At 40.8% G+C, this 25,944-nt stretch overlaps 1 protein-coding gene and 1 long non-coding RNA gene across 6 annotated transcripts in view; one reads left to right on the forward strand and one right to left on the reverse strand.

The window, feature by feature from the left end:
* Window positions 1-944: 944 nt before the first annotated feature.
* On the reverse strand, window positions 945-7,191 carry LOC115341828. Of its 4 annotated transcripts, XR_003923539.2 has the most exons (4): window positions 7,129-7,191; window positions 6,112-6,289; window positions 4,254-4,354; window positions 945-3,870 (listed from the first exon to the last, which is right to left on the reverse strand). It is a non-coding gene; the product is annotated as an uncharacterized LOC115341828 (long non-coding RNA). The 4 variants fall into 4 exon arrangements; XR_003923536.2 differs by lacking the exon at window positions 6,112-6,289 and having other exon boundaries at window positions 7,129-7,188; XR_003923538.2 differs by lacking the exons at window positions 6,112-6,289; window positions 7,129-7,191 and adding an exon at window positions 6,672-6,799.
* An 89-nt stretch (window positions 7,192-7,280) lies between these two features.
* SEMA3C (semaphorin 3C) overlaps window positions 7,281-25,944 on the forward strand; it is a 123,573-nt gene continuing 104,909 nt past the window's right edge. Inside the window, exons 1-2 of one of the 2 annotated variants that reach the window (XM_030015335.2) lie at window positions 7,281-7,678; window positions 10,789-10,929. In XM_030015335.2, coding sequence (XP_029871195.1) covers window positions 10,827-10,929 — 103 coding nt within the window. In that variant the 5' untranslated portion in view covers window positions 7,281-7,678; window positions 10,789-10,826. Of the gene's footprint in view, window positions 7,679-8,140; window positions 8,251-10,788; window positions 10,930-25,944 lie in introns of those variants that run through there. The other variant, XM_030015336.2, reaches the window with a different exon arrangement.

Raw genomic sequence — 25,944 nt, forward strand, 5'->3', positions numbered from 1 at the left:
TGACAACGAATAAATTAATTTTAAGCTATAAAGGTGTAATTTTGGAAAAGATACTGTGTTCTGGCTGCCATCCAAACTATGGATTTTTTTTTTGCCTTCTTGGCTTAAACCAAACTACTGCTTATAGATTCAAATAAAGATTCAATTAACAGATGTTCTGGGGAGAGTCGGATTAAAAAAAGATAAATATTTAGTGGAATGTTTATGCTGTTCAAGAAAAAATTAAATGTAGACTTACCTTAAGTTGTGGTTCTTTCATTAAGAAGCCAAGAACCAAGTTAAAGCAACAGAAACTTTTCAGTAGGATAGAAAATTCTGAGATTTAATTCATAATGTTAGATAATGTGATGCTGTATTTCTCGTGCATCAGACGCTTCCATACAGCCTGTGCTAACTTTGAGCGGGCAATTAATAAAATAATAGGCATAAAGCATATTTTTAGTCTATAATAGCCAACAAATAGGTAGGTCAGATTCTATGGCTGCTTCTCAGTCCTTTTTTAACTAATAAAATTTGGGTTTAAGCTGATGACTTAATGTTATTTTAATTTAACCCATATCCTGATTGTCCTGAGGCCCCCAAATTGTACAAAGAAGTCAGCAGACTTTCTTAAACCCCACTGAACATACATTGACTTCATAGGCTTTCACTATCCAGGCCAAGTGTTTGCTCATGCTTTTTATGCAACACATTCTAATGAATACAATGGGGTAGCTTTCAGGAAGGGTTTTGATGATTGAAATATGATAACTTAATATACTGCAAAAAAGCATTTTTAAGAGCCTTTCAAAACCTCTATTGCACTGACAGTGAAAAAAGGAAAACAGAGCTCTTGTCCCCATGAATCACGAGCATTCGGAGGCACTGTATGAATACCTGTGACAAAGGAAGAACAGAGTTCACACAATCAAGAATACAGCACAGAAGACAATAAAGACCAGAGCTTCAATTTTATCTTCTTTAGGACCTTAGAAGAATGCAGTGGTATCTATACAACAAAGCACTAAAATGATCAGTATTACAGCTAAAACATCAGTACACTACCACCTGTACCATGCTGATTCCAGAGACAAACCTTGGTTCATAGCAGACAACATGACAGCCTCTTAAAGAAATGGAAAAGAACACTTTGCTGGAAGTGAGAATGTCTTCCTTAATACTGAGATAATGCTATGGTAAAGAATTAGGACTTGAATTCTATAGCATTTCAATGTTTTCCACGTTTGGGGAATTACAGAGTACTTTGAATTTACATTAAAATCACCACTGCTACTTCAGTTTCCTGCAGCAAAGGTAAGAATGGTCATAGTGGGTCACTTGAGAGATCTAGTTAAATTCCAACTCCAGTGACAGCTAGGATGTAATGCAAAAGGATCAGGCTTGATGAGTAGGAGAGGAGACATCTCTGGGGCCTGTTCCATTCCTCAGCGTCCTCTGGTCCATATGCGCACATCTTGACATCTCCAGGGGACAGTGGGCATTATTCAGATTGTTTCAGTCAATGCTCCGCTTGGCATGCACAATTTCAAGTATGACCCCTTTCATTAGTTTTGTTCTTATTTCATCTGGAGACACAAGTTCTTTAACTTTTATTTCTTCTGCATGGGAAAAACTTCTTTAGGGAAAGGAATATGCAGAATTTTCATATATCCTCTTCTAAAGTAACAGCTTGCAGAATGCAAACAATATGCAGTGAGCAATTAGCTGACAAATAAAAGTAAAGCCTAGTCCGTACTTACAGAGAACAAAACAAATTGAAGACTGCAGGCTATGCAGTCATTACTCTTCATCTGAAGATGAAGGACGGTGCGAAATAGGACTGTGCTGGTATATTATCTGGGACCAGTCTGAGGGTGGGTGTTTTATATAATCAGGCTTCTAGGAGTGTGTTTCAAACCTAAGAAGAATGGGGAAAAATCATAAGCCTTCTTCCCCCCCCCCCCCCCCAAACCAGTGATTCACATAATGCTCTATAAACACTGAAGTAGCTGAATCAATGGCAAAAAGTTACCTTTCCAAAACCTCCTTCCAACAGAGTGAGAGGACTCCCTTGAATGCTGTGAGCCCTGTAGCATGTAGCAATGGATCAAGCACCAGGCTGGAGAGTGGCATGTCGTGCTGGAAACAGCCATGATGCCCAGGGTTATGTCACTGCCCTCCTCTATCCTTCAGTAATCTTCTCACCTCTCCTCCTCTCCTATCTCTATTTGTCTGTTTGGATAAAAAGCTTCTCAACAGCCACTCCTGCTTTACTTCCCTGTGTGTTTGTAGAGCTCTTTGAACCATAGGACCTTCATTCCACGTACTTCCAATACACAGATTACACAGTGTTGCATCCTCTTTATGCACTTGTGCTTTCTTCTATTTATGGCTTGCTTGGCCTGAATCCATCCTTGGTGCATCAACAACCCACCCCTTTTCATTCAAGTCTTCCTAATACATATTCTTACTAATCAACTTGCAAAATAATGACTTGTTTTATTTGTTAAAAACCCAAACCCCAGCTTTGCGTAAGCACAGTGACTGGTTATATCACTGACCTCATTTAGTCATAGTGGCTAAAAGGTGGAAAATCTGACCGAAACACTGTGCTTCTCCTAGACACAGCAATAATGTGGTTGCCTCACTGAAAAGAGGAGGCATGAAGGCCTGGTAGCATACCAGGAATCAGCTTACATCTTTTGTACAGACACAGAAGTACTTATTTGGTGATGACCTTACAGAAATCACAGTCTGTTCAATGACAGAGGTCACCATGAAGTGCTGGCTCACTGACTTCCAGGGAAGCCATTCAGAGCTGGGTCTATTTGACTGGAGACAACTGGAATTTTATCAAATTAAGAGTATAATGTTTTCCTCTGTTCCCATACAGGTAATAGTGCTTCACTAATGTGGTTACACTGATTCTGTTCCTAAGCACCTAATTTTTCTTAAGCTGTGAAAAGACAAACTGTCTCCTGCAAATGGACTTTCATAGAACCTTGAGTAGTAAAAAGCAAACTGATGAATTCAGTTTGACAACTCATTGTTAGTTCCATGCCAACAGTTTTATAACGCTTTGACCTTGGTGATGAAGCCTCACTCTTCATGAGCAGTCCTAATTTGACCCACGTGAATAAGCCCATTGACCAGTCAGGGCACGCTATGTTCAAGGACCTTACACCATCTCTGATCACACAGTGGTATCCCCAGTAGATTCATCTTGACTGCCTCTTGAATCTTTGGACTATTTGTTGTGAAAAAGAATATAAATTGCTATTCATATTAGCACACCTTCAAAACGAACACCTAATAGCCTTCCCACAATAAACTGCTGATACATTTCACACTTTCCCCAGTTCATGTAACTGTAAGAAAGAAAATAAACAAAGATGAACTAACTGGATTACCTAATGACATTACATTTCTATAAGGTGATTTGACACTCTTAAATGAAGACAGAGGATATAGAAATTAATACCATTTTCTCTCACCACTTGGAATCTGGACACTTGCTGTATACACAGTTCCTTTGATTTTTTAAGGAAGGAATGATTACACTTGATGGTCACTTTATCATGCCTTTACTACATTTTCCTTTATAATAGCTAGCATTTGATCTTGTCCGAATTGTAAGTCTGTGCTTGTGTTCAAGGCAGAAACATTATTGAACCTGTTGATCTTCTTAATGGCTAGCTGTTGCCAATCCAGTGAGATTATTTGATTCTCTTCCACATTGCCGTCTTCATCCATACAACTCTGTCTCAGGAGGTTCCTGTCTTCCTCCTCTGCCATCTTGGTTTCTCTTCTCCGTCTTCCCTCTTTTAAGCCTCTGTTCCTTCTGGTCCTACTCATTCCTATAAACCGTTCACTTTTTCAGGAGCTTAAAATCTAAGTGGGGAGAAACACAACAAAACAAAACAGCCAAACCCCAAACCAAAATGTTAAGTAAACGCCCAAATCCACTCTTGCCTCTCTTGTTCCTGGCTTCAGTTAGTGTTTAGGTCTAAAGCTAGGCCTGAGTCCATTAGGATGATTTGTTTGGGTAAGAAGCAAACACCATGCACAGATACAACAAAATCAGCGTCTGTTTGTTTTGGCCATGTGGGTTTGCCTGCTCAGATCACACTGCAAGAGTCAGAACTGCTCCGACTCTGAAGCTGAGAGCGAGGGCCTGACTCTGTCCTGACACATGTGATACAACCTGGAGTAACTGCATACAGTTGTAAATCTCACATGCACCAAATAAGAACTAGAAGCAAATTGTACACTACCTTGTATGCTTTGTGTAACAGAGGAATGATTAAAAATCAGCTTCAAAGCAGAGTCCAACTTATTGGTCCTCATCCCCGTGTTAGCCGGTAAAATACACAGCCTGGAAAGCAACAGTTTGGCATACTGTTCATTTCACTCACAGGGCTGATTCATGCCAGTAAATACTGAAACCCCACCTCATAGTTTGGAGAAGTAATTTCCATTCCATGAGTTTTGCTTGAAGCTAATACATGCTATTACAAAACATCCAAAGTAAAACTTTAACCATTTCACTCAGCCCAGCTGTGAAGTTCAAACTGCTTTTTAAAGTTAATAATCATGCTCTGACCCGCACATATGCGCATGTTAAATACAAATAAATCAATATGACATGCTTATTCTTGTTTCAATTTGCTTTTTGTTTTTAAAATTAGCATACTCTTGCTTTGCCTAACAGATATATGAGTGTGATGGTATCTCACAGATTAAAGTTTTGCGTTTGTCTCTTTGTAGTTCATTTGCTATTTTACAAACCCAAAGTTCTTGAGGGAGTGTTGGAAAGCCCCATAATTTTCCTCAATGTTCCATTTTACCTTTTTATCTCTGTTGTAGCTAGCACATGTGAAAAAGAAATGCAGATAGCCAGATGGCTCCCCCGTGTCCATACATACAAAAGCACAGACAAACACAAGTGACTTTAACTAATGCTGATGTTGATTCATGCTTGAGCGTATTCTTTCTGATGTCTTTTTCTAATGCTATATTATTAGGAGCATGTGTTTGTGATCTTACCTAGGAGATTATTATACTGAATTTTAAGAAGAAAAAGTAGAATTATCGTGCTTCTTTTTTTTAATTATTATTTACTGAGGCAAAAACATTTGGGGAGGACAGTTAGAATCATCATAATTTTTAGTGTTGGTATTTCATGGTAACACTCTCCTTTTTCTTTGACTGGCATTGCCACCCATTACACATCTCCCAAAAATCTCCTAAAAGACAGGTTATTTCATATTTGCTTTGTGGTTTTCTGTGCACTCTCCTCTGAGTCACCCTGCACAGACCACAGCAAGAGGGAGAATACTGGATTAGCTGATTCACTTCTGTTGCTTGGTGTGGTGATCTCTAATTGCACTTAGTTGTGGGGATTTTCCAAAGCAGACAAGTGACTTCTCCTTTTGCCTGGGTGCTGCTGTCAGGCTGAGGCATTTGAACATCACCACATTTCAAGGGTGAGCAGCATCATGTTCACAGCCACCCTGCCTGCCCAGAGAACAAGCTCTCTGATGGCTTAATTTAACTGCTCTCTGGGACAGCAAATGTTCACGCATTTCTGCATAGTTTATTTGTGTTAGAGGAGCAGAACTGGAAGACCATCAATATTTTTAAGGACTCATGATCTGGAGAGTTCAGTTCATCTGCCAGCATGAGCTCAGTCATCCTCAAGATACAATCTGAAGTGGGTCAAGCTCTTCAAAATTCTGGACCCATTTCTCCTCTGGCATCAGTTGCAAATCCAACGTTTCATTTCAGAGGAGGGGGCATCCCATACTTCCAGGTTCTCTGGGATTATAAGTGCCTTATAAGACTGGAATTTCGTGCTTGAAGAAACCACTAACCTTGCTAGGCTGGCACTGAAGCCTGGGGCAGAAACTGCCTTTGAAACATGTGTGACCCTAACTCATGCAGGTGAGCTTTTTACACAAAGTAGCCTATGGACACAGGCCATAAAGACATCCACGTGTATAGACAAAATTTGTTTAGTGAGGGCAGTGTATTCAGGCTACTCCCTGCTCCCTGGCTATAACGCATTAGTGTTATTGACCGTTTTGGTTAGTAAGGCCAGAGCGTGTAACAGCTGGGAGACGAAACTGCAACCTGAACGCGCGCACTGATTCACTGCGGGTACTTGTTCACACATTTCTGCCCGCCGCACACGGCTGCGCGTGTATCGTGAGACGTGCTCCCCGAAGTATTGCCGCGACAGTTCCCTGCTGCGCAACCCGCACCGCCTCTGCTGGATCAGAGACCATCTCTCTCCGCAGAAGTGGAAATCCTGATTCAAAACAAGTTTGCACCTAGCAGGTCAGACCAGCACAGAATGTGCTTGCCAGACAACTTAGGAAAACCTAAGCCAGAACCCAAATACTGTTGTTTGGAAAATCCTCGTGGCTTTAATGGAGCTACGCTGCAGTTCACATTTTCAAGACACCTTGGGTGAGATTTTCCAAGCTGTCCCGCTGCCACGAGAGCACAAACCTCACCAAACCCGGAAAGTTTGCTCGGTGTATCTTGGGGAAAACCGAGCTGGAGCACACGCAGCTGCCAGTCTCCGAGCCGGCAGGAGAGCTTCTGAAAGCTTGCGGTGAAACTCCCGGAGCGATCGGGAGACCGAACTACAAACCTACCGAACCACTGCTCTCGCGCTCCTTTCCTACTCTCCTTCGCTCGGCTGAAGTTCCAAATCGAGGAAACAATTCGGGAGACGGAAAAGAGACCGCAGCGAAAGAGAAGCAGCCCCCCTGACCGGGGCTGGCCGCGACCCGGTTTCCTCCTCGCCACAGCCCTGCCTCCTTCCCTCTCTTCACAGTGACATCTACCGGCCTCCCCCGAAACCTCCCCGCTCCCCCCCGCCGCAGCCCCTCCGCCCGCCGCCGCTCCCGGGGGGCTCCGCTCCCGGCCCGCCGCCCGGCTCCCCGCGGGGCCGCCCCCGTCCCCCCCGGCGCCTGTCCCCCCCGGCGCTCGGCCCGGCGGGGCTCGCCCGGAAACTTTCCCGCCGAGTTTCCCTCCCGCCTCACAGCGAGCCCCGGCCAGCTACCTGCCGCGGAGCGTGTGGGGGCGTCCCCCGAAAAAGCCCTCGAGTGTGTCCTGCCCCCCCCCCCCCACCCCGCTCACCGCCGCGGAGCGGAGCCGGCGGCCCCGCGCTGCCTGAGGCGAGGCGAGGCGAGGCGAGGCGAGGCGGGCCGGTCGGGCCGGGTCGGTGCGGCCCCCGCGGCGCGCTGGGCGGGGTGTGGCCTCGCCATTATTTATGAGCTCGAGCCCCGATTTGCTCAGCTAATGATGCGCCGGGGGCCGCGGAGCCTCGCCTCGCTAGCGCGGCGGCGGCGGCGGCGGCGGCGAGGGCAGGGCAGCGCCTCTGGCTGGAAAGCGGAGCCGTCCCCGGCAGCGCCCGGCCGCTGCCCGCTCCCTGCTAGGTGCTCCCCTGAGGGCCGGGGACGAGCGCTCCCCGCGCCGTAGGAGCCCAGCTGTCAGGACTGTTTTACAAAGGAGCCGGCAGTACCTTTGCAGCCACCGGGAAGAGAGACTTCTCCTTCTGTTTTTCCGTTTTTTTCCCTCCCCACAGTAAGCCAGGTTTGGAATTAAAATGTTCTGGTAGCAGGAGTGGAGCCCATAAACTGATAGAAACCAGATAGAAATCTGTATTACTGGTTCCTCCAATAGCTGGGTAAGCATAATTGAAAGTTCTCTTTCTTTGCTGTAATAGATGTGAAATGTGTTTGATGTTTGGATTTTCCTGCTGTTCGCAGATAGTTGAAGCAATATTTTCCAGATTAGCGTAGTCTGTGTTTGGCGGGGTTTTTTTCCCCCTTCCTTTCCTTTCTTCTGCTGAGTGATTTTCCTTACAGGATTTAAGGGTAGGGCTCTGCCTGTAGCGGATGACACCTGCGCAGCACTTCACAGCAAAGCTATAGAATACTTTCCAAAAGCGATACAGCAAGCCGAAAGCGACCTCCGTGGCAGGAAAACTTCACCACTTCACTTTAGTAGCGGTTTGCCGGTTTGTTTACAGTTAGAATAGGGCATAAGAGCAGAAACGTGATTACATATTGCCTTTTGTCTGTCCCAAAAGATTCTTTAAAAGTGCTTGCAAGGTTTTAGGTCTGTGGGTTGTCAGCAGAGATCATGTGCGCAGGGCATGCTGAATATAGTATCATGACTTACTGAGATAAATTCAGAACTGGGATATTAGCCCAAACCGAGAGTCAGACCTGCAGTGAGTTTGTGTTCAGTTACCAGGTATGTAAATCTCTGAAATTAAACCTATTTCCATTAGGTAACTCAGATGTCAGACACCCTGAGGTAGCTTTTTGGCTCCATGTGCATTTATTATTTATGTGTCTAACAGCTGGGTAGGAACCACGCAGCTCAGAATTTGAATCTTGTATTTGCCTGTCACTTCTGTGTTAACGGTGAAGATCTGCAATTTGAGCAATGAAATGTAGCAATGTTTCACTCCCGTAACTGCACTAGCATTGGCAGGAGGCATGAGAGTGGGAGGGAAAGAGTGCTGAAAGGTTTTTCGTTATTATTCTTTCCTATAATATCATTTAGAGGAAGAGAGAAAGCCACACACTTGTTACTTGTTCCTCTTTGACTTTTTATCTCTAGTGCAAAGAAAGCATAGTGCTACTACTGTAAAATACTAATCCCATTGCATCTGTTAAATCACATGTTCTGTATGATTGGCTATTTGTTTTGGCCCGACAAAGAAATTTTATCAGGATTTAATGGCATTTCTCTCTTAGAAGAGCGGTAAGTTAGAAGACATCCCATGGGCTAGTCACAAGGTTTTAAATTTAAAGCCCACAAAGCAGCATTAATACTAGAGTTCATGCAGCCTGTTTAAAAATTATTCTTGGCGAAAACTCTGCAACTACCATTCTATTAGTTAACAGACCCTTAGAGATAATTTGGAACTGGGCCAGAATGGATATGTTTCTCCTGTAGAGCCGATCTGTAGCTGGCAAATGTCTGACACTGGTGTTTTTGTCAATTAGCAGAGTTGTAGCATTACTTGATCTTCATGCATTTCTCCGTACTCCAGAGCAAATCGTGAAGGAGAGTTTAGAGTGTGGGCTACAGAGCTGTGTGCTCGCTCGCATGCTCCCCGTCCCACCCCCAACTTCGTACGAAGTTCTCATGCAGAGAGAAGCCTTTCAAAACGATTTACAGTGAGTGGATAGGGAATGACAGAAGTAGTAATGAGATACGGGGCTTTTACCAGTAAGTCAGTGGTGTGGATCCAGCCCAAATTGGCGTTGACCTAAAGTCATCCCTGCCTGACAGCTGGTTCCTGCCATGCTGTGGTGATTACAGCCGGTTCTTTTAGGACAGGTGTGAATCTCAGAGGGACCGAGTGAACAACCGTGTAGAAATACTGGCTTCCACTGGAGGGACTGTAGTGCTAGAGCAAAGCTGAGGTAAAGAAGTGTAAGATGATTGCACAGGCAACAAAATTCGTGATGAAATAAATGTATAGCCTTTAATGCTGTCTTCTAGCTGTAGGGTTTATATCCTTCAAGGTGCTGCCAGTTACCATGGACTCAAATATATCACCTGATTAACCAGTAAGTGGTGTCTAGTAGAAGGGCTGTTGATGCCAAAAAGAGAAAATATATATAAGCAGGAAAGTAGAATGGGCCTACAATCAGGGTGTGTTTTATTCTCACTTTTGCAGCTGAGCTGAAGAACAAAATTGTTATCATAGGTAAAATGAAATTTGGACTTTACTGGTTTTGGAGAGATGAAGTTTAGGAGCATTATAGATATGCAATCTTCAGCTTCTAAATTCTGCTGGGTTTTATGGGTCTGGTCCAAAGTCCATTGGAATTGATAGGAAAGTGCCACTGACTCCAGTGAGCTCAAGCCCTTCCAAAGCTAAGAAAAGATGCAGATTTGTTTTGGGGTGTTTTCTGATTCTCTGAGGAGCTCAGTCTTCTCAGCAGCTAAACCCTATAAAATGAATGTAGGTTCAGTAGATATGCAGGAGGAGTAGCAGAAGTATCACATGTAATGCACTGTCCAACACTGGCTATTCTTAGTGCTCTGTAGAAGCCTATGAGAGCAGGTAAGCATCCCAAAAGAAGCTAGCCCAAAAAGCAAATGTTGACTAAAAGTTTCAAGCATGTTGAAATACTTTTGGTTTAAATGGTTTTGAAATTAGTGACGTACGTAGTCAGGATTTCATATTAAAAGAAGATCTAGAGGGCTATTAGAGAACTTGACTTACTAAAACTTAAAGCTCATTTCCAAGCACCTTTGATTTCAAATGTTAAAGGAAAAAAACACCCAACAACCCAAACCTGTCCCATGCCCTGCCCCCCCCCCCCCCCCCCCCAAACATGAGAGGGAGATCAAATATGATGTAAAGTAAGGAGAGACATCTAAAAATATCAGCCAGCTTTTTATTCGTGAAACTTTATCTCCTGTCCTTGCTTTGCTCTGCCTTGACATTTAGTATAATTATTTTTCCAGCAGGTGGAATTGTCCTTATTTAAATAAACTGAATCTAATGCTCTAGTCTGCCTTAGCCAAAACTCAGGCTCTGTTGGTTCATACTAACAGGCAGAGAGCTCCTTTTGTGCCAGCACAGAAGACCGCTGGGGAAAACCATTTTCAGATGTACAAAGAAAAAACAGAAGCACTGTACCTCCTTCACATTATCATGTATTATGGCTTCAGCTGGAAGAGCTTTCTAACACAGATCTTTTTGTACTATTGTTTTTGCTCCACAAAATTGTATAACAACAGTAATGTGCTATCTCTGTCTTTCAGGTTTCGTTTCTTGGATATTAAGTTGCAAATCTGAAGAGATGGCATCTCTTGCACTGCACGTGTTGATTGGGATATTTATTTACTTTAGCAGTGTAAAAGGATCTTCCCAGCCTCAAGCAAGGGTGTTTTTAACATTCAATGGTAAGAAAGAAGATAAACATTCTTAAGCAAATGTTATGATTGAACATTTTCTTCTTCCCCTTAAATTCAATAACTGAGTTGAAATGGGCTTTTTGATCTCTGTCCACAATTATTATTTTCAGTTTGTGTTGCTGAGGTGGCTGTCAGCCTAAATTTGATATTTACCTCAAGTTCAGTGCTACTATAGGTACATAATTAATAATACCTTGTCTTTATTTTGGGAGTTATTATGGCTTACTGACAACTAAAGGTTTTACTTCTTATCCTTAATTTTGTTTGGGAAAGATAATAGCACCTGGCATGTAGTGGAGGTTATTAATGATTTGAGCTGCTTTCATTCGGTGCCCAACTGAGACACTTCATACTTTGAAAATCAGGCTGCCTGAAGGTTTACCAAGACAGTAAGCCAGGCACGGAGTCCTTTGACAAAGTATCATTCCTTGTGTGCTTTATACGATATGTCAGATGTACATAGCATGTGGCAATCACGGATGCCTGCATACTGTAAAAAAAGCAATCAAAATTAATATTTTCAAAAGAAAGGTGTTTTTACTTCTGACGTGATGAGCAGTTCCTTATTGCTGCAATTACCCCACTATTACTTTAAGAGTAAGGTAGCTTATTCTTCTAGTATGAATCCCTGTCTTAAATGCTGATTTTAGCCACCACTTCAGAATATGTGTGTTCTTCAGGCTTACAGTTTCTGTTAAATTTGAGGAGAAATTTTCTGTCACTATAGGGGCAGTGGCTTTCTTCAGCACGCTGCCTTTTCTGCGATTGTCTTCAAGGCATGAGGCCTTGCTGCTCCCTGCACCGATACCGTCTGCATTGGGATGGTTTGTATGGCTCACGAGTGCAGGGATGCCCTGCAACTGCCATGTCCTGCCATGGGAATATTCTGTGTGCTCTGAATAGTCTTTAGGAATCCCTTTATAAATAATCACAGCTAGTAAGTATCTCCAACTGCTATTTGCCGCAGTGATCATACCTATGTACTCCTGAGTCTGAGAGACATCTGGCAGGAGACCTGCCAAGTTTGACCTTCCAGAAATACCAACCAGCAGACTGAACAATTACAAGATACTTCATATTGTAGAGTATAGGGCCCTAAACTTATGAGCACAATACTTAATAGGTGTAAATTAGCATGGTTCCAGTAAAAGCAAGAGTAGAAATTGCATTCCAGGAGGGAACTGCCAAATGAAGAAGTAGGTGGGAATTTCTTTTCCTTGCTTAAGTAATGCCGACTTAATGTAGATGGTACTGATTCAGTACAACTCAACACAGAAGCAAGTTCGGCTGTGGTTGTGTGCTACACCTGCAGGTTTGTCACAGTTACGCAGAACAGGCTGATTCAGATTTCCACGTCATGTCCATGGTGGCCTTGAAAGTAATCTAGGCTTCCCCTGATTTCTGGTATGAGCATGAAGTAGGAAGTGTTCAGGTTTTGCGGTATTCAACCTTGTGAATGGGAAAGAATCATAATGAGAGGCAAATAGGATGGGTAAAACTGAGTCTGTAGCCTCAGTGAAAGTTAGGGGAAAGTAAGTCTCACCAGGGCCTTGCAATACTATCTGATTATCTTACAATGGATGTTTTACCTTCTCTAATACTTATCTCAACATTCAACCTTAAAAAAAAAAAAACAATTAATTATGCATTTTATAATATGACAAGTAATGTCTGAAATAAAGGGCTGACCTTTTTTGTATAATATGAAAACACTAATTTTATTTTTAAGCCCGATTTCCAGATGGTAGGAAACAGTTTCATTATATGAAAAGAGTTTGCAGGTTGTCGTGTATAACAAGGTAATGGCCCCACCAGTAGTATGAACTTCTATAAATCTTCGTTTATTTACATGGGTACTGATATAGGAGAAAAAGATGAAACTTTGTATTGTTCTGTAGCCAAGTGTGATAACATACTCCTTCTGCATAAGCTCCTTCATAGCTTATTGTTTTTAAATCATGCAGAAATATCAAGTTATTGGCTGTCTCCATGCCCTGCGAAGTTGTCAGTTTTTATGGAGAATTGTCATTCTTTTAAAGTGCATCATTTGAAAATAAAACTATAATTAGGACTCCTTATGTTTTAAATGACATTAGACAATAAAGACAAGTCATTCAAGCTTAGGATACTTACATGATATTTTTCAAGTTCTGAATTGGATTTGGCTTGGTGTCTATAATTACATTGCATAAGTTTTGGGGGTAGAATGTATACAGGAGGAGAAAATGAGTGATGCTTTTCAAAGCTAACCTGCTCCTTCAGGATCAAGTCAATTGAGCTTATTCACATTGCAGCATTTCTCATGGGAAAATCCAGCAAGTATCTTGACCTATTCTGTTGTTCATCAGGAAAGATAAAAATGCGAATCGTTTGAATCATGGGCTGCTTTTCTCTTTGCCATCTACTTCATTAAGAATCAAATGTAATTAAAAAGTAAGCCTGGGTAATACCTCAAGAGCCTGATAATAGGGATTTTGCAATTAACTTCAATGGATGAAGGACTGCAACCCTAATTTCTATTTTTGAAATCAAAAGCCTGGCCCCTTGTCTAATTAAAATGTAGTTCATGACTTAGCTGAGATTGTTAAATGTACGTCTGACGTGAGTGTGGAACTTACTGCTTTCTGCACCCTGAGTGTCTTGAAAATTGCACTGCTGTACAGAACCCCGAGGCCTGATTTCTATTGCTTTGCACCTTGTATAGCCATTTACTTGGATGAAAGGAAGGGCCAGGCTGGAGCTGAACTGCATGCTTTGCACAGATATATGTGGTTATACATGACACTAGGCCTACAGAGGATCAGGCAAAAGGATTCTCACCTTGCTTGGAATGATCTGTCATGAGCTCATTGTCCTGTTCAGCTGAGATGGCTTGAACCATCAATATTTGTACAACATCTGCACTTGAAAAGCCACTGCAGTTGAAGAAAGAAAGATGGCTCCAGCTTTTTCTGATTCTGAAACTGCAAAGATGTGAAGCCCGTGGTGCAGCAGCCCCAGTAGCGTTGGGGAATCATCTGCTGCATTACCATGGAGCATGCAAGAGTGAGGGAACCTGGGATGGGGGAAGCAAAGGACTCGCCGTGTCTCCCTACACTATTAGGATACCATGCCCCCTCCTCTTACCTCTTCTGGCTCCTTGTCCGCAGAATAATCTTCCTTAGTCTACTTAAATCACCCATCATAATTTAAAGCACCATAGTTTATTTTCTCCCCATAGCAAAAGACTTACCTTATCTGTTTATGAACTATCAAGTACAGTGCCTGCTGTTTCTCAAGCTGCATGCACTCCTCCTCGTTACTGCACGTTCCTGAACAGATAATTGGGAGCTGTATCCTTCAGTCTTCACAGGGGCAAAACCTTTCTCAAATCAGTGGGAGTATTACCGAAATAAGAAAGGAGTTAGTAGACTCGAGGATTGTGTCAGACTTTCATTTCATGCCAACTCTCATTTACATTTTGGGTTTTATTGCAGCCTTACAATGTTGGGCCATACCATTTTAACATCAGATTCTGAATTGGTCAAAGCAGTTCCAGAACTTATTTTTGAAAATACACTCAAACAAATCTTCTTTGAGCTTTGAATTTATATGGAGACACACAACCAAATGATAATTTCACAATTTACTGGGAACATTTCATGCATTCCTACCTAAAATGTCTGGTCAAGCAGATATTTCCCATGCAGATTCTCCCATTGTCTCCAGTGGAAATTCCATATGAGAAGTGGATCAAGGCTAATTTGCAGACGGTTTTGTTCCTCTTTTTGTCATAAAATTACGAGAACACGTAAAGCACTTTTAAGAAAGTATCAGTCAGCTTCATTAATGACAATTAAAAAGCATAAAATGTCACCAGAGCAACAGCAGCACTTATTCAACTGTCAACATATTTTAAAAGATTTAATGCAACCCCTGTGGTTACCCTCAAGGAAAAATAAAGGAACTGAGAACCATTTTCTTTGAGCTCTTGAGCAACAGCAGTACAACTTGTTTTTAAACAATCCCTCATTGTAATGTTAATGTTACCACAGTTAATAAAAAGTTCATTTATTATTTGGGGGACTTTGTGCTGATGACAGTCTAGTAGGCAACGGTTTATGCTCAAATAGTTAGTTGATTGGATCTTTGGTGGTGTCCATGGAATGAAAGTTACTTGCAAAATGAAGTAGAGGTAAAGCATTTTTAAAAAAAAAAGAGAGAGAGAGAAAAGAAAAAGAGAGAGAGAAGAGAGAACCATGGTTTTATTTTTGTTTATATGCAGAACTCATACAAAACTCTCTTGAGTGTTTATATAGTTGCATAATTTTCAGCAAATTGTGGGTCAGATTTTATCAAAAGTAACTGATTTGTGGCTTTCACAGCTTCATGGATCTTAAATAATATTAATTTATAAAGCGTTGAACACCAACCATATGAAAATTCTTCCCCTTCAATTGTCTTGCACTGGAGATCTAAAAACTTAACTCACTTTTGAATACTGTCAACTAGAAATAAAATTCTTTCTTACCTGTAATAGTGAAGTTGGTATTTTTACATTTGGTTGAACGGACAACTTTGGTTGTTCTTAAAGACAAATACCTAATTTACGAATTGAAGTCTTTGGGGGTCATTTTTAGACTTAATCTTCCCCGTGTATGGAATTTTTTTCTTGCTTTGTCTTTTTTTTTTTTCCTCTCTGTTGTTAAAATAAACAGAGACATAATGCAATAAATCTTACTTGTATAGAAATTGAATTACCTGAATAGGCTATGAGTTAAATGTAAAAAAAAAAAAAAAAAAAAAAAAAAAATTCAAATAGATATTAAGGGAAGCGTGTAAAAAGCTCAGTATTATTTCTAGAGTTCCATGGATGGAGGTCCCATATGCCAAATGACATTGAATCTACTTATTTTCACACTCACTTTTGTTTCATGGCGGTGTCACTGACTTGGCTTCACTGTCATTATTGTTGACGTGAGTGTACAGGAGAGGGGAATTTCGTGTATTTTTTCTGTATTTAAAGTTAGATTGTACCATGTGCTGTGACTGCAGTTATGAAAACGATCATGCAATAAAGGTGAAGTCACAGGCGATGTTTGGTCTAGTTCTTTGTTCTCTGAAGTTACTACAAGAGATACCCTCATAGGAAAGCACAAATAAGTATGTGGTCTTCAAGGTAGTTAATTCTCAGGCCCCAAATTTAGGGAAAAAGCTTATAAATGTAATCCTACTCTTGGATGAAGAACTCATCCAAATTTTACAAAGTTTGAGAATACTTGAGTGTTTCTTGCACGGTAAAAGTAGACCTGTTATCTAAGAAATTACTTCCTTTAATCTCTTTCTGTTCCCCAACTCAGTCAATTTGACCTGTATCTGAACCATCTCTTTTTTTTTTTTTTATTTTGGTATGGAAAAATCAAACTTTATCTTAGAACATTTTGACAGATTCGACACATCTTGGCTCTCTCTACTTGTCATAGAAGAAAGCAGCTTATCTTGGCCAATTCCACTGCTCTCTCATTACAATTCTCCCTTGTGTTGCCTGTCCAAGGCAAATGCTGAAGTCCCTACATGGGCAGTTATATTGCCATTATTGTACAACACATCTTCTTTTATGTTTAAAAAAATGCGATGAGAGAAAAATGGCATAGACATTTCTAATACCCTATCTTTTTCAGGACTGCTCGAGTACCAGTAACAAGAGCTCCTCTGTGAGCCATTTCCATACTGGATGAGTTCACAGTGCACTTTGATATGTGGTGCTGCACAAGCCTTTTTGTGTATCAGATGTAATTAGTGACGTGACTCACAATAATTACTCATTTTATTGAAGTGCGTTGACTGAGATCCTGCCATGAATAAATACATAGACCAAGACCTTATCCTGTCATTTGAACCGGCCGTTTCCTCAACATGTGTATTTTGTTCTTTTTGGTGCTGACTTTTCAGTGTTCTCAATAACACTCCTTAATAAAACGACTAGCCACTCTTTCTCAGGGCAAGGCCTTTGTCACAGGGACACGGTTTGCTGATTCACAGTGTGCCTTCTCATCTCCTCTCACACTGAGGCGGCAGTGGCTGCAGCGGTCACCAGGGTAAAAGGCGGCTGTGTGTTTTCCCCTGCTCTTCCGATTACAGAGTTGGGGTCTCAGGGTTGCAACTGAGGAGTGAAAAATACTCCCTTACCTGTGCGAATCAGTGTGATGTTGGATCTTCTGTCTTACTGCGAAGTGTGCAAATCAAGATAAGTGCGTGTTCAAAGTGAACAATGGTGATTAATGGAAGGTTTACACCATCTGTCCTTCCTCCGTTCCCTTTCAATGCAATCTTGGTACAATTGCATTTGCATTATTACTTCATCTGCCATTGATACGGCTTCTTCCTGGAAGCAGAAATCCTGCTTACTGGTTTACTGAAGCTAAGACTCTGGTATCACAGTGGAAGGAAGATAAGGAGTGATAGCTTTGCCTCTCCCGTGAAATCATGGGAGCATTTAGAGAATTTAGGGTTTTTTCTTATCTTTGTGAATATAAGGCTAACTATCTCTCCTTGAGAAGTCTCTTGCTTCTTGCGTGCATAAGGTTGATGGAGGTTATGTTTCCTGTCCCTTTGACAGAAGCTAGTATTTGGAATATTCCCAACTGCTACTCTCACCCAGCAAATCAGTTATGCAAAAGTGAGTGCTACAAAGGCTCCTCGATTACCACAATTAATACCCCAGATTATGCCTAGATTATTTTCAGAAACGCGGTATAAATATTTTTAAATAATGATCTTAAAATAATTATTTTATATTCCAAGACAGTGATGCAAACAGGAGACAACAATTTGAAGAAATGTCTTGCTACCATCTTACATCTTATCTACCAGAAACTGTAGCCCATGGTATTTCATCATTATCTGAAAAAAAACTTTTCTTCTGGAACCCCTCATCAAACCATCTTGACAGAAAAATCTCTGGAACAGCATTTCACCGGTACACGATTCCAGTGAGTGCAATCAGGGAGTGCCAAGAAATGCAGGATCTATTAGGAACTCTGTGTGTTGTTAGGGAGAGAAAGTGAATTTCAGACCTGGTGTGTGAAGGCCCTCAAATCACCACGAGCTTAGAGTTTGGTCTATGAGCACCTCTCAGGGCTGAGCTCTTCTTAATTTGGCCAGTTCTTAATTTGGCCACCATCTCATGAATGTGATATGACATGTTTAATGATGTCGGTAATCCTGGGGAAGGAAGAATGGTATTGGTTTGGGGGTTTCGTTGTTTTTATTTGGGGGGTGTAAGTAAATACTTCATATAAAACACACTCTATTTTTATGAGAAGTTTTTACTTCTACTACAAATTTCAAATGCAAATATGATTTCGTGAAATGCAACAATTAGAAATAGTTTGGAATTAATACCCCGACTTTTGAACTGTTCTGCTTAATCTTACTCACTGCTCTGGGATAAATGATTGCCTCACCAAAATTATCTTCTAGAATGTAGATGAGAAGACATCACAATCACCCTGGACTGCCAAGTTGCTTAATGGAAAAAAAATGTGTCTTGGCAGTTAATTTTCTTTAAAAAAAAACAAAAACAACAAACCAAAATTAAGCTAAAGCCAAATTCTTTAACTAAAGGCATCACTTTCAGACATTAAGAGGGTCAGACTGGCATTCTGAAATGAAGAAAAGAAGTACTTTGCTTTAGAGTTACACAGTAAATGTGTGACACTAAAATCCACTTTCAACTATCTCGTCTCAGCTGTTGTCTCCTTTTAGTATTTCCTTTGCAATTTCATAGTTCCTATATTGCTTTGCAAATGCAGCTGAAAAAAACAAGGTCTTGTAAATCCTTCCCTGAGAGTAATTGGCTTTCTTAGTCACCTGTTTTTCTGATCATTTGTTGTTGTTTCTTAGAATTTTTTTCTTTTGCTTAATATCATTTCCCTTTACCATTCTTAATGAAAAATAGATTTGTTTTTAAAAGCTTTGAGTTATGCAGAATAGATCAATTTCTGTCAGCTCAGAATCAATTAAATTGGGCAAATATTTGGCTTCTTTTAACATCTGTGTAAATCAGGCTATATCTCTCAGTCTCCCAGCTTAAAGGAGCCGCAAAGTTAGATTTACAGGGATAAGGGAAATATGTGAGGCAAGTGTCTGATCGCTCGTTCAGTTCAGTGGCTGAGAATGACGAGGTTCGTTTTCTTTCCTTCTCATGTAACAGACGAAGAATGCAAAGGTTTGAACAGCAGAAGATAAATATCATGGTATATATGCACACAAAAATTAATAGTGTAACAGGAAACAAAGATGGAAAGATAGTAGGATAGAGGTATTCATAATCCTCCAGTAATTTATTTTTAATGCAAAAAAGCATGTGTATTCAAAACACTGTATCATACATACATCAATATGTACGCCTGCTTTTTCTGCTTTTTGATCCCAGACATTTTACTAGGTGTGAATTTAAAACTGATACAGAAACTCCTTGAAAACAGCTACTGATCTCAGAAGAGAACAGGAGTGGAGCTTCCTTATCCTCTAGTGAGCCACAGCCAGCTGGGGAATGAAACACGGTGTTTTTCTTGGGGGAAACACCGTCACACACTTCTTTGGCCTTTCTGGTGCATTTCAACAACACAGAATAGTTCATAACACATTTGGTTTCTACAGTTCTTAGAAATTCCTCCTTGTCTGAAATAACCAGCCTGCGTGCCTGTCATTGCAGTTTTCTGAGATAGTCTCTGTGTTAATATGTTGAGTGCTCTTACAAGGCACGGTATCAAATTAGTATACAAAAATGTGAGCACTTGCATCTTCAGAATGGCACTTTCTGGCTTGTTAATATCAACCAATTAAGATGTTATTTTCAAGGAGAGGCTTGGCATTTTTTCAAAAATTTACTTTTTGAGGCCTGAAAAGGATTTAGTTGGCATGGAGAGCTGATCCCAGGCTTAGACTTTTAGATGGCTTCAACGTGAACACAGCTGGAATTTTTTAAGCTGATTCGGCTAAAAACCCACTTCCTGCCACTGTTGAAAATAATGCACCATCTTTTTATTTTTTTTTCCTAAAGCAGACAAACCTACAGCAAAGACAAAAGAGTGTAAAGCCCTCATGAGGTGTTTCATTGTGGTTTGCATTAGGGAAATAAAGCTGTGCATACATGGCTATAAAATACAAAAATGAATATGCCTGTAAAGCCATTACTTCTGATTTAATTACTTATCATCTTTATAGTTGTGGTATGTCCCTTTAAAGTGAGAATGGTGTCAGCCATTCATTTCTCCAATAGAAACCTTGGGGTTTTTAGGGATATTTGCAAATGTAAGACTTTTTCAAACATAATTTTCAAAGGGAGAGTAGGAAAAGAATCAAATGTCAATGATATTTATTTTGTTGGATGTTTCTTCAAACTCCCTCTTTACTATTTCTTGAGCTCAGGTAAACGTTTTCTTAAGCTCACACGGGCAGCTGACAAAGTCTTTTCCTAAAGTGGCTAAACTGCATAAAATTGCAAAAATAATTTGAAACTTTCAGATGTGGTCAGGTATACCACTACCTGCACTACAAACTTGGCCAGCATGGTTTGGCCCACTAGCCAGGTCCAACAAACAGCAGGCTTTTTATCTGGTCCCATCTTTTCCTTTGAGACACAGGAGAATCTTTGCTTGCACAGTATGTGCTTCTTTAGCTGACGAATTCTACCTCCCACCCCAGCACCCTGAAGATGAGCAGTGAGTTCATGAAGCACGAGCACGGCGCTTATAGAAGAGAAAGAACGTGAGCCTTGCTGCATTTGTGTGTATGTATGCAACTGGACTAGTTAAAGTTGCTGCTGTGTCCACTTCAGTAAAAGCAGGCGCTGGGGGAGAGGGGCAAGCACAGGAATTCAGCATCTCCTCAGCAGCTGGGGAGAGAAGACCACCCTGATGCAGGAGCTCTGAGGAGGGTTTTATAGAGGAAGGTTGTGCCAGCTGAATCAATACTAGGGCAGGCTTCATACCTGCTGTGGTAATTTACATAGATGTGTTGGGGGGGTGTGATCTAATAGAATTAAATATTTATTTTTTAAAAAACCCAACTTTTCTTGAGTTGGATTTGTTTGCAGATACAGGAATCTGCCACAAATGATGACTTAATTTCCATTTGCTATTTCAAAAAAAAATACATTTCATTCCAGATTCTCAGGGTGTCATTGCCAAAGAACTGTCCCTCGTAAGAGCACTATAGATACATCCAGCACTGCAGTACAGTGATGAGATCTCTCTCCATTATTATTGTTATTGTTATAATTGTTATTATGGCTATATTTGTGCTTCTATTGACTGCATTTTTATTGGTATTGGTGTATTGGTATTAGTATTGGTATTGGAGTTAGGCATTGAATGCTGGTTATGAGGCAGCCTGTCCTTCTTGTATACTCAGTTCCTCTCTTATCTTGTCCTTAAAGAGGTGAAAGAAGTCTGCCTGGACTTGTCCAACAGGCCAGCAGCTGAGTTTTTTCTTTTCACTCTGCGTGGTGCCTGAAGGACCTTTGCTTTAAGGTTATCCTCTTTCTACACATGAGGGGACAGTGGCTTCGGGAGGGGTTTGTGGCTTGCCTATGGCTGTTGAAAGCTTCCCTAGCCGGATGGAGAAAACTCCCTTTCAGATCAGGTTGGATGTGAGAGAAAACCTCTAACAACTAAGATCAACTAAACTTGAGATTGTGGGTAACATCAATAAACCACAGCACTCTGAATAAACAAGGTGGCCACTCACTGTTTACTGTTCCCTTTGCTTATTTTTCCTGCTCTGTGTCTGTGATAGCCCCAACCTGTTTGCTGAGCAGCTGAAAATGAGTTTTGTTCAAAGTGGGTCTAATTCTTGGTTGATAGGTAGGAGTCCTACGTGGAAATGTGTGAAAGAGAAATAGCAGATTGTGGGACATTTTTTCTCTAAAGGGCCCTTTCAAGAAAGCAACTATTCCTCTGTGGAGGGTGAGGGGGTGAGCTAGCAGTCACCAAGAGGTGAAAGGGTCTTGTGGAGATTACTCGCAGGCACAAGGAGTTGGGATGAAGTTTATTGTGTATTGAAGTTATTATTATGAAGCCCCAGCTCACGTTGTATGAGAACATTCAGCCATAATGTCTGCTCTAGAGGTAGTCTCCAGCTCCTTTGAAGCTGACTTCAGATCTGATACCAAGTTTTCTCGTGCTGAAGAAAGTACACATGTGTATTCTCTTTAGGCTCAGTTGGGAGGCAAAATATTAATTTTCTACGCAAGAATTGAGCATAGTTCTGGCCAACTGTGTCATTTATATGTTAAAGTTTTCTGCATCATGCCAATTTATTTGTTTTGATTTGTGGAGAGAAGAGGTCAGGGAAAGAGATTGCTGTGTCCAGTTTTGGGCCCTCCCAGCATAAGAGGTGCTGGTGAAATGGAAGAAGCCCGGTGAGGGACCGCTGATCTGTTATGGGTGCTGGAGCACGTGGAGGAAAAGGAGAGGCTGAGACATCTGATCTTCTTCAGCCTGGAGAAGAGAGGGTTAAGGGCCATCTCCTGGCTATCTTCAACCATCTGGTGGGGAGAGTATAGAGAGGACAGAGCCAGACTCTTCTCAGAAGTGCACAGTGACAGGACAAAAGGCAAAACTCTCAAGTTTTAGCAAAAGAAATTCTGTTTAGATGGTAGGACTTTTTTTCTTTTTTTTTTCTCCATGAGCATGGTGAGACACAGAAACAGGTTGTACAAGGAGGCAATGGACTCTCCATCACTCCAGGTATTTGAAACTCAGCTAGACGAGGTCCTGTGCAAACCCATCTCACTTCAGTAGCTAACCCTGTTTTGAGCAGGATTTTGGCTGACATAACCTTCAGATGTCCTTTCCAGCCTGTGTGCTTTGTGGTTCTGTGATTATATCAGCTATCAGTGGGTGTGAGTATTAAGACGTTGGTATCTATTTTGGCAGTGTTTCCAGCACAGCTTATCTACTAAAGCAGTTCTGAAGAAGAAAGTTAGCTTTTCTCAAAAAGGTCAGAAATCTGACCCAAATGACCTGGCAGACTGTGTCCACAATGCAGCTATAAACACTCACCAACAGGAATTTTTATTTAGATGCCTACTGCAAATTATTGTGCCTAAAGTGCGGGTTTCCAAGTTTGAAGCCTTGCATGTTGTGTGAATTGTTCTCTTACAATTTAATACAGATTTCCCTGGTGTGGAAAAGAAAAACATGGATCTGACTGTAGCTGCATAGTAAAATATAAAAATTCCTCTTCTAAAGAATGGCAGAAATCCTAGATATGCAGCATTACATGAAATGATATGAAAGCAATGTCAGATTCTACCTGTATTTTCTGTACATAATCTCCTTTGTTCTCTTGTTTAAGAAAAAGAGATTGCCTTCTTGTTGTTAAACTGAGCTCATTCATATTATGAGTAAATCACTACATGTTATGAAGGAGTGTGCAGAATGTAACTAAATTTACAGGTGCAGAATTTATTAATTTATTTATTTTTAAAATTCTATTGAACTCCTTTAATACTAAATTTAAATTAAGGTTAAAGTAAATAAGTGACATTTCGGACCAAATTTCACAGTATACATTTGGTCTCAGAACAGATATTAGATCTTTACTTACTGTGACGTCTGGTTCTAGTTTATTTGCAAAGTTTGTATCTGTACATGCGTATAATGCTACATAGAACAGATAAAGCAGACTTCTACAGTACATACTGTGTTTGTGGAGGTATATGTGTCTACTTCTGGGCAAGTTTCATGTTATCTTAAGTATGGCAGATGTATAGCAAAAAAAGTTTGCAAAAACGATATTAAAATGGCAACGTCCAGAGTAAAAATTCTAAACTACCTGGCCACATCCCGTTTCACATGCATATCATTCTAAATTTGGCCAAGCTATGGTATTTGCTTTCTTTTCAGTGGCTGAGTTTGCAAGCTTGAGCTCTGTTGTTTAATAATAAATGTGCACACACACACACATATACATGCATGCACAACCAGCATACAAAAACCTAGTAGTATGATATGTGCTTCTGAGCTTATTCTTTTCAGTCATGTGATTGGTACTGAATTATTTTGAATATTTGAAAAAGTCATTAGACGTGTATTGATTGTTAGGCTGTACAGACTTAGGGAGACTTCTTCAACCTCTCTGAAAGACTGTAATGGTCTTTTACTGACATTATTTAACAAAAACACTATATTTTTCCTGTGTTCCATAGAATGACAGAATGGTGTGGGTTGGAAGGGACCTCCAGCCAACATCCTGCTCAAAGCAGGTCTGATTAGATCAGGTCTGGGATGTGTCCACTTCAGTCTTGAGTAACTGCAAGGGTGGAAATCCCACCCCTAAATCTCAATGTTCCAGTGGCCTCCCAGTAGGTCATTGTACACAGCAATAAGATTTCCCCTTTTCCTTTGCATCTTAGAACTGAACAAACCCAGTTCTCTCATCTCCCCATGTATGCCATGTGCTCCAGAAACTTTATTTGTTCTTTGGCTTATTTTTAGTCATGGAAAGTGATTCTTCCATTCTAATGGTGAGCTGCTCACATCAGTAACTGCCCACCATCTCTTCACCCCTCTCCAGGCTCATCTCCACGTACAATATGAACAGAGTCTGACTCCATTCGTATTATAATAGTTCATCATTCAGCCACTTTAAAACTGAGGAAGATCAGAATCAGGACCATATATCTGTCTGTGTATGTACTTAATGACTATTAAGTTGTTGCGGTGTCCAGCTGGGGAAGAAAAAGGAGGATTTTGTTGGCTCCAGTGGGGTTGGAGTCAACTACTGAGTTTTTTTTCCAGAGAGTGTGAACAAATGTGTGTTGTGTCCCATGGCAGTTGAGTATTTTGTGAGGCTGGATATTATGGTATGATGAGGAACTCACCTGCCAGCCATTTTTAGGGAAGTTTCTCTATAACTTTCTGAGGCTGCCTTTTGATTCCTGCCCATAACTCAATTCATATAAGCAGTTTAAAAGGAAAAGCCTGTGTATCCATTACCAGTTCCCTATTAATTTACATTTTGAGTGTTAATTCTTATCACTGGGGGAAATCAAAGCATTGTGTCATTTTGGTAATACCAAACCAGGAGCAAAATAGCTTGTATATGAATAATAAAATAGAAAAGATCTCAGTTCACCTCTTTAGACTCTGCTTTGTGCAGACAAATTCATTCTCTGTGTGGTAAAGGATAGGTGGATTTTGTCTGTAAAGAGGTATTCATTTTCATTTGATCTGCCTTAATCCTGAGGATATGGGTTCAGATCCCAGAGCCATTGAAAATATTAGCTTGATGCTTCCATCAGCCTTCAAAAGCTCTGTGATTGAAGGCTCTCAGCAGCTGTTATCTACTATAATAAATGCCAATGATAAAAAAGACTAGATGAGATGAAGGGTTTTTTTTGAAGAACAAATAAAACTATTTTCTTTCTAAATTAAGTTAGGAAAAAAAATCCTTTGATGATTTCTTTATTGATAGAAAATACCAACAAGATTGTTCTTGGATAAAGCAATTGTTCTTTTCCACAAATATGGCTTAGGATTTGGGGGTCACAGTTCATAGCAAAATATGCTGCCTCTGTTTGCCCAGCTGCCACACCTTCTCTGCCTTGTCTCCTCCTGCACGTGAAAAAAGAGGCTGAAAACAAGGTAAAGGGAATAACAGATTTAGTGCTGCTCTGCTTGTAGACCATAATTAACGTAAATGGTGTTACAGGATTAGGACTTTTCACTTCCGTATACATATCCCACCCGACAGGAATTCTGCCCTAGTATTTAGCACAGCGAAGAGGTCACAGTCTCTTGGTGTGGTTTTGGCTAGATAGCGACGTGCAACGGTGATCCAGAATGCAGGAATAAGTCTTGCAAGTTTTTTTATTATGTTGGGGTTTTTTTTACTGTTAAGTCAGAGTTGCAACAACTGAAAACTGCTCCTCCAGCATAACCAGGGCATTCTAGATAGAATGAGCCCTCAGAAAGAAGCAAGTAAAATGTCAAAACCAAAGGAAACTCTTCA

Source organism: Aquila chrysaetos, chromosome 5 (genome assembly GCF_900496995.4).
Source record: "Aquila chrysaetos chrysaetos chromosome 5, bAquChr1.4, whole genome shotgun sequence".
NCBI classification, from domain to species: Eukaryota; Metazoa; Chordata; class Aves; order Accipitriformes; family Accipitridae; genus Aquila; species Aquila chrysaetos.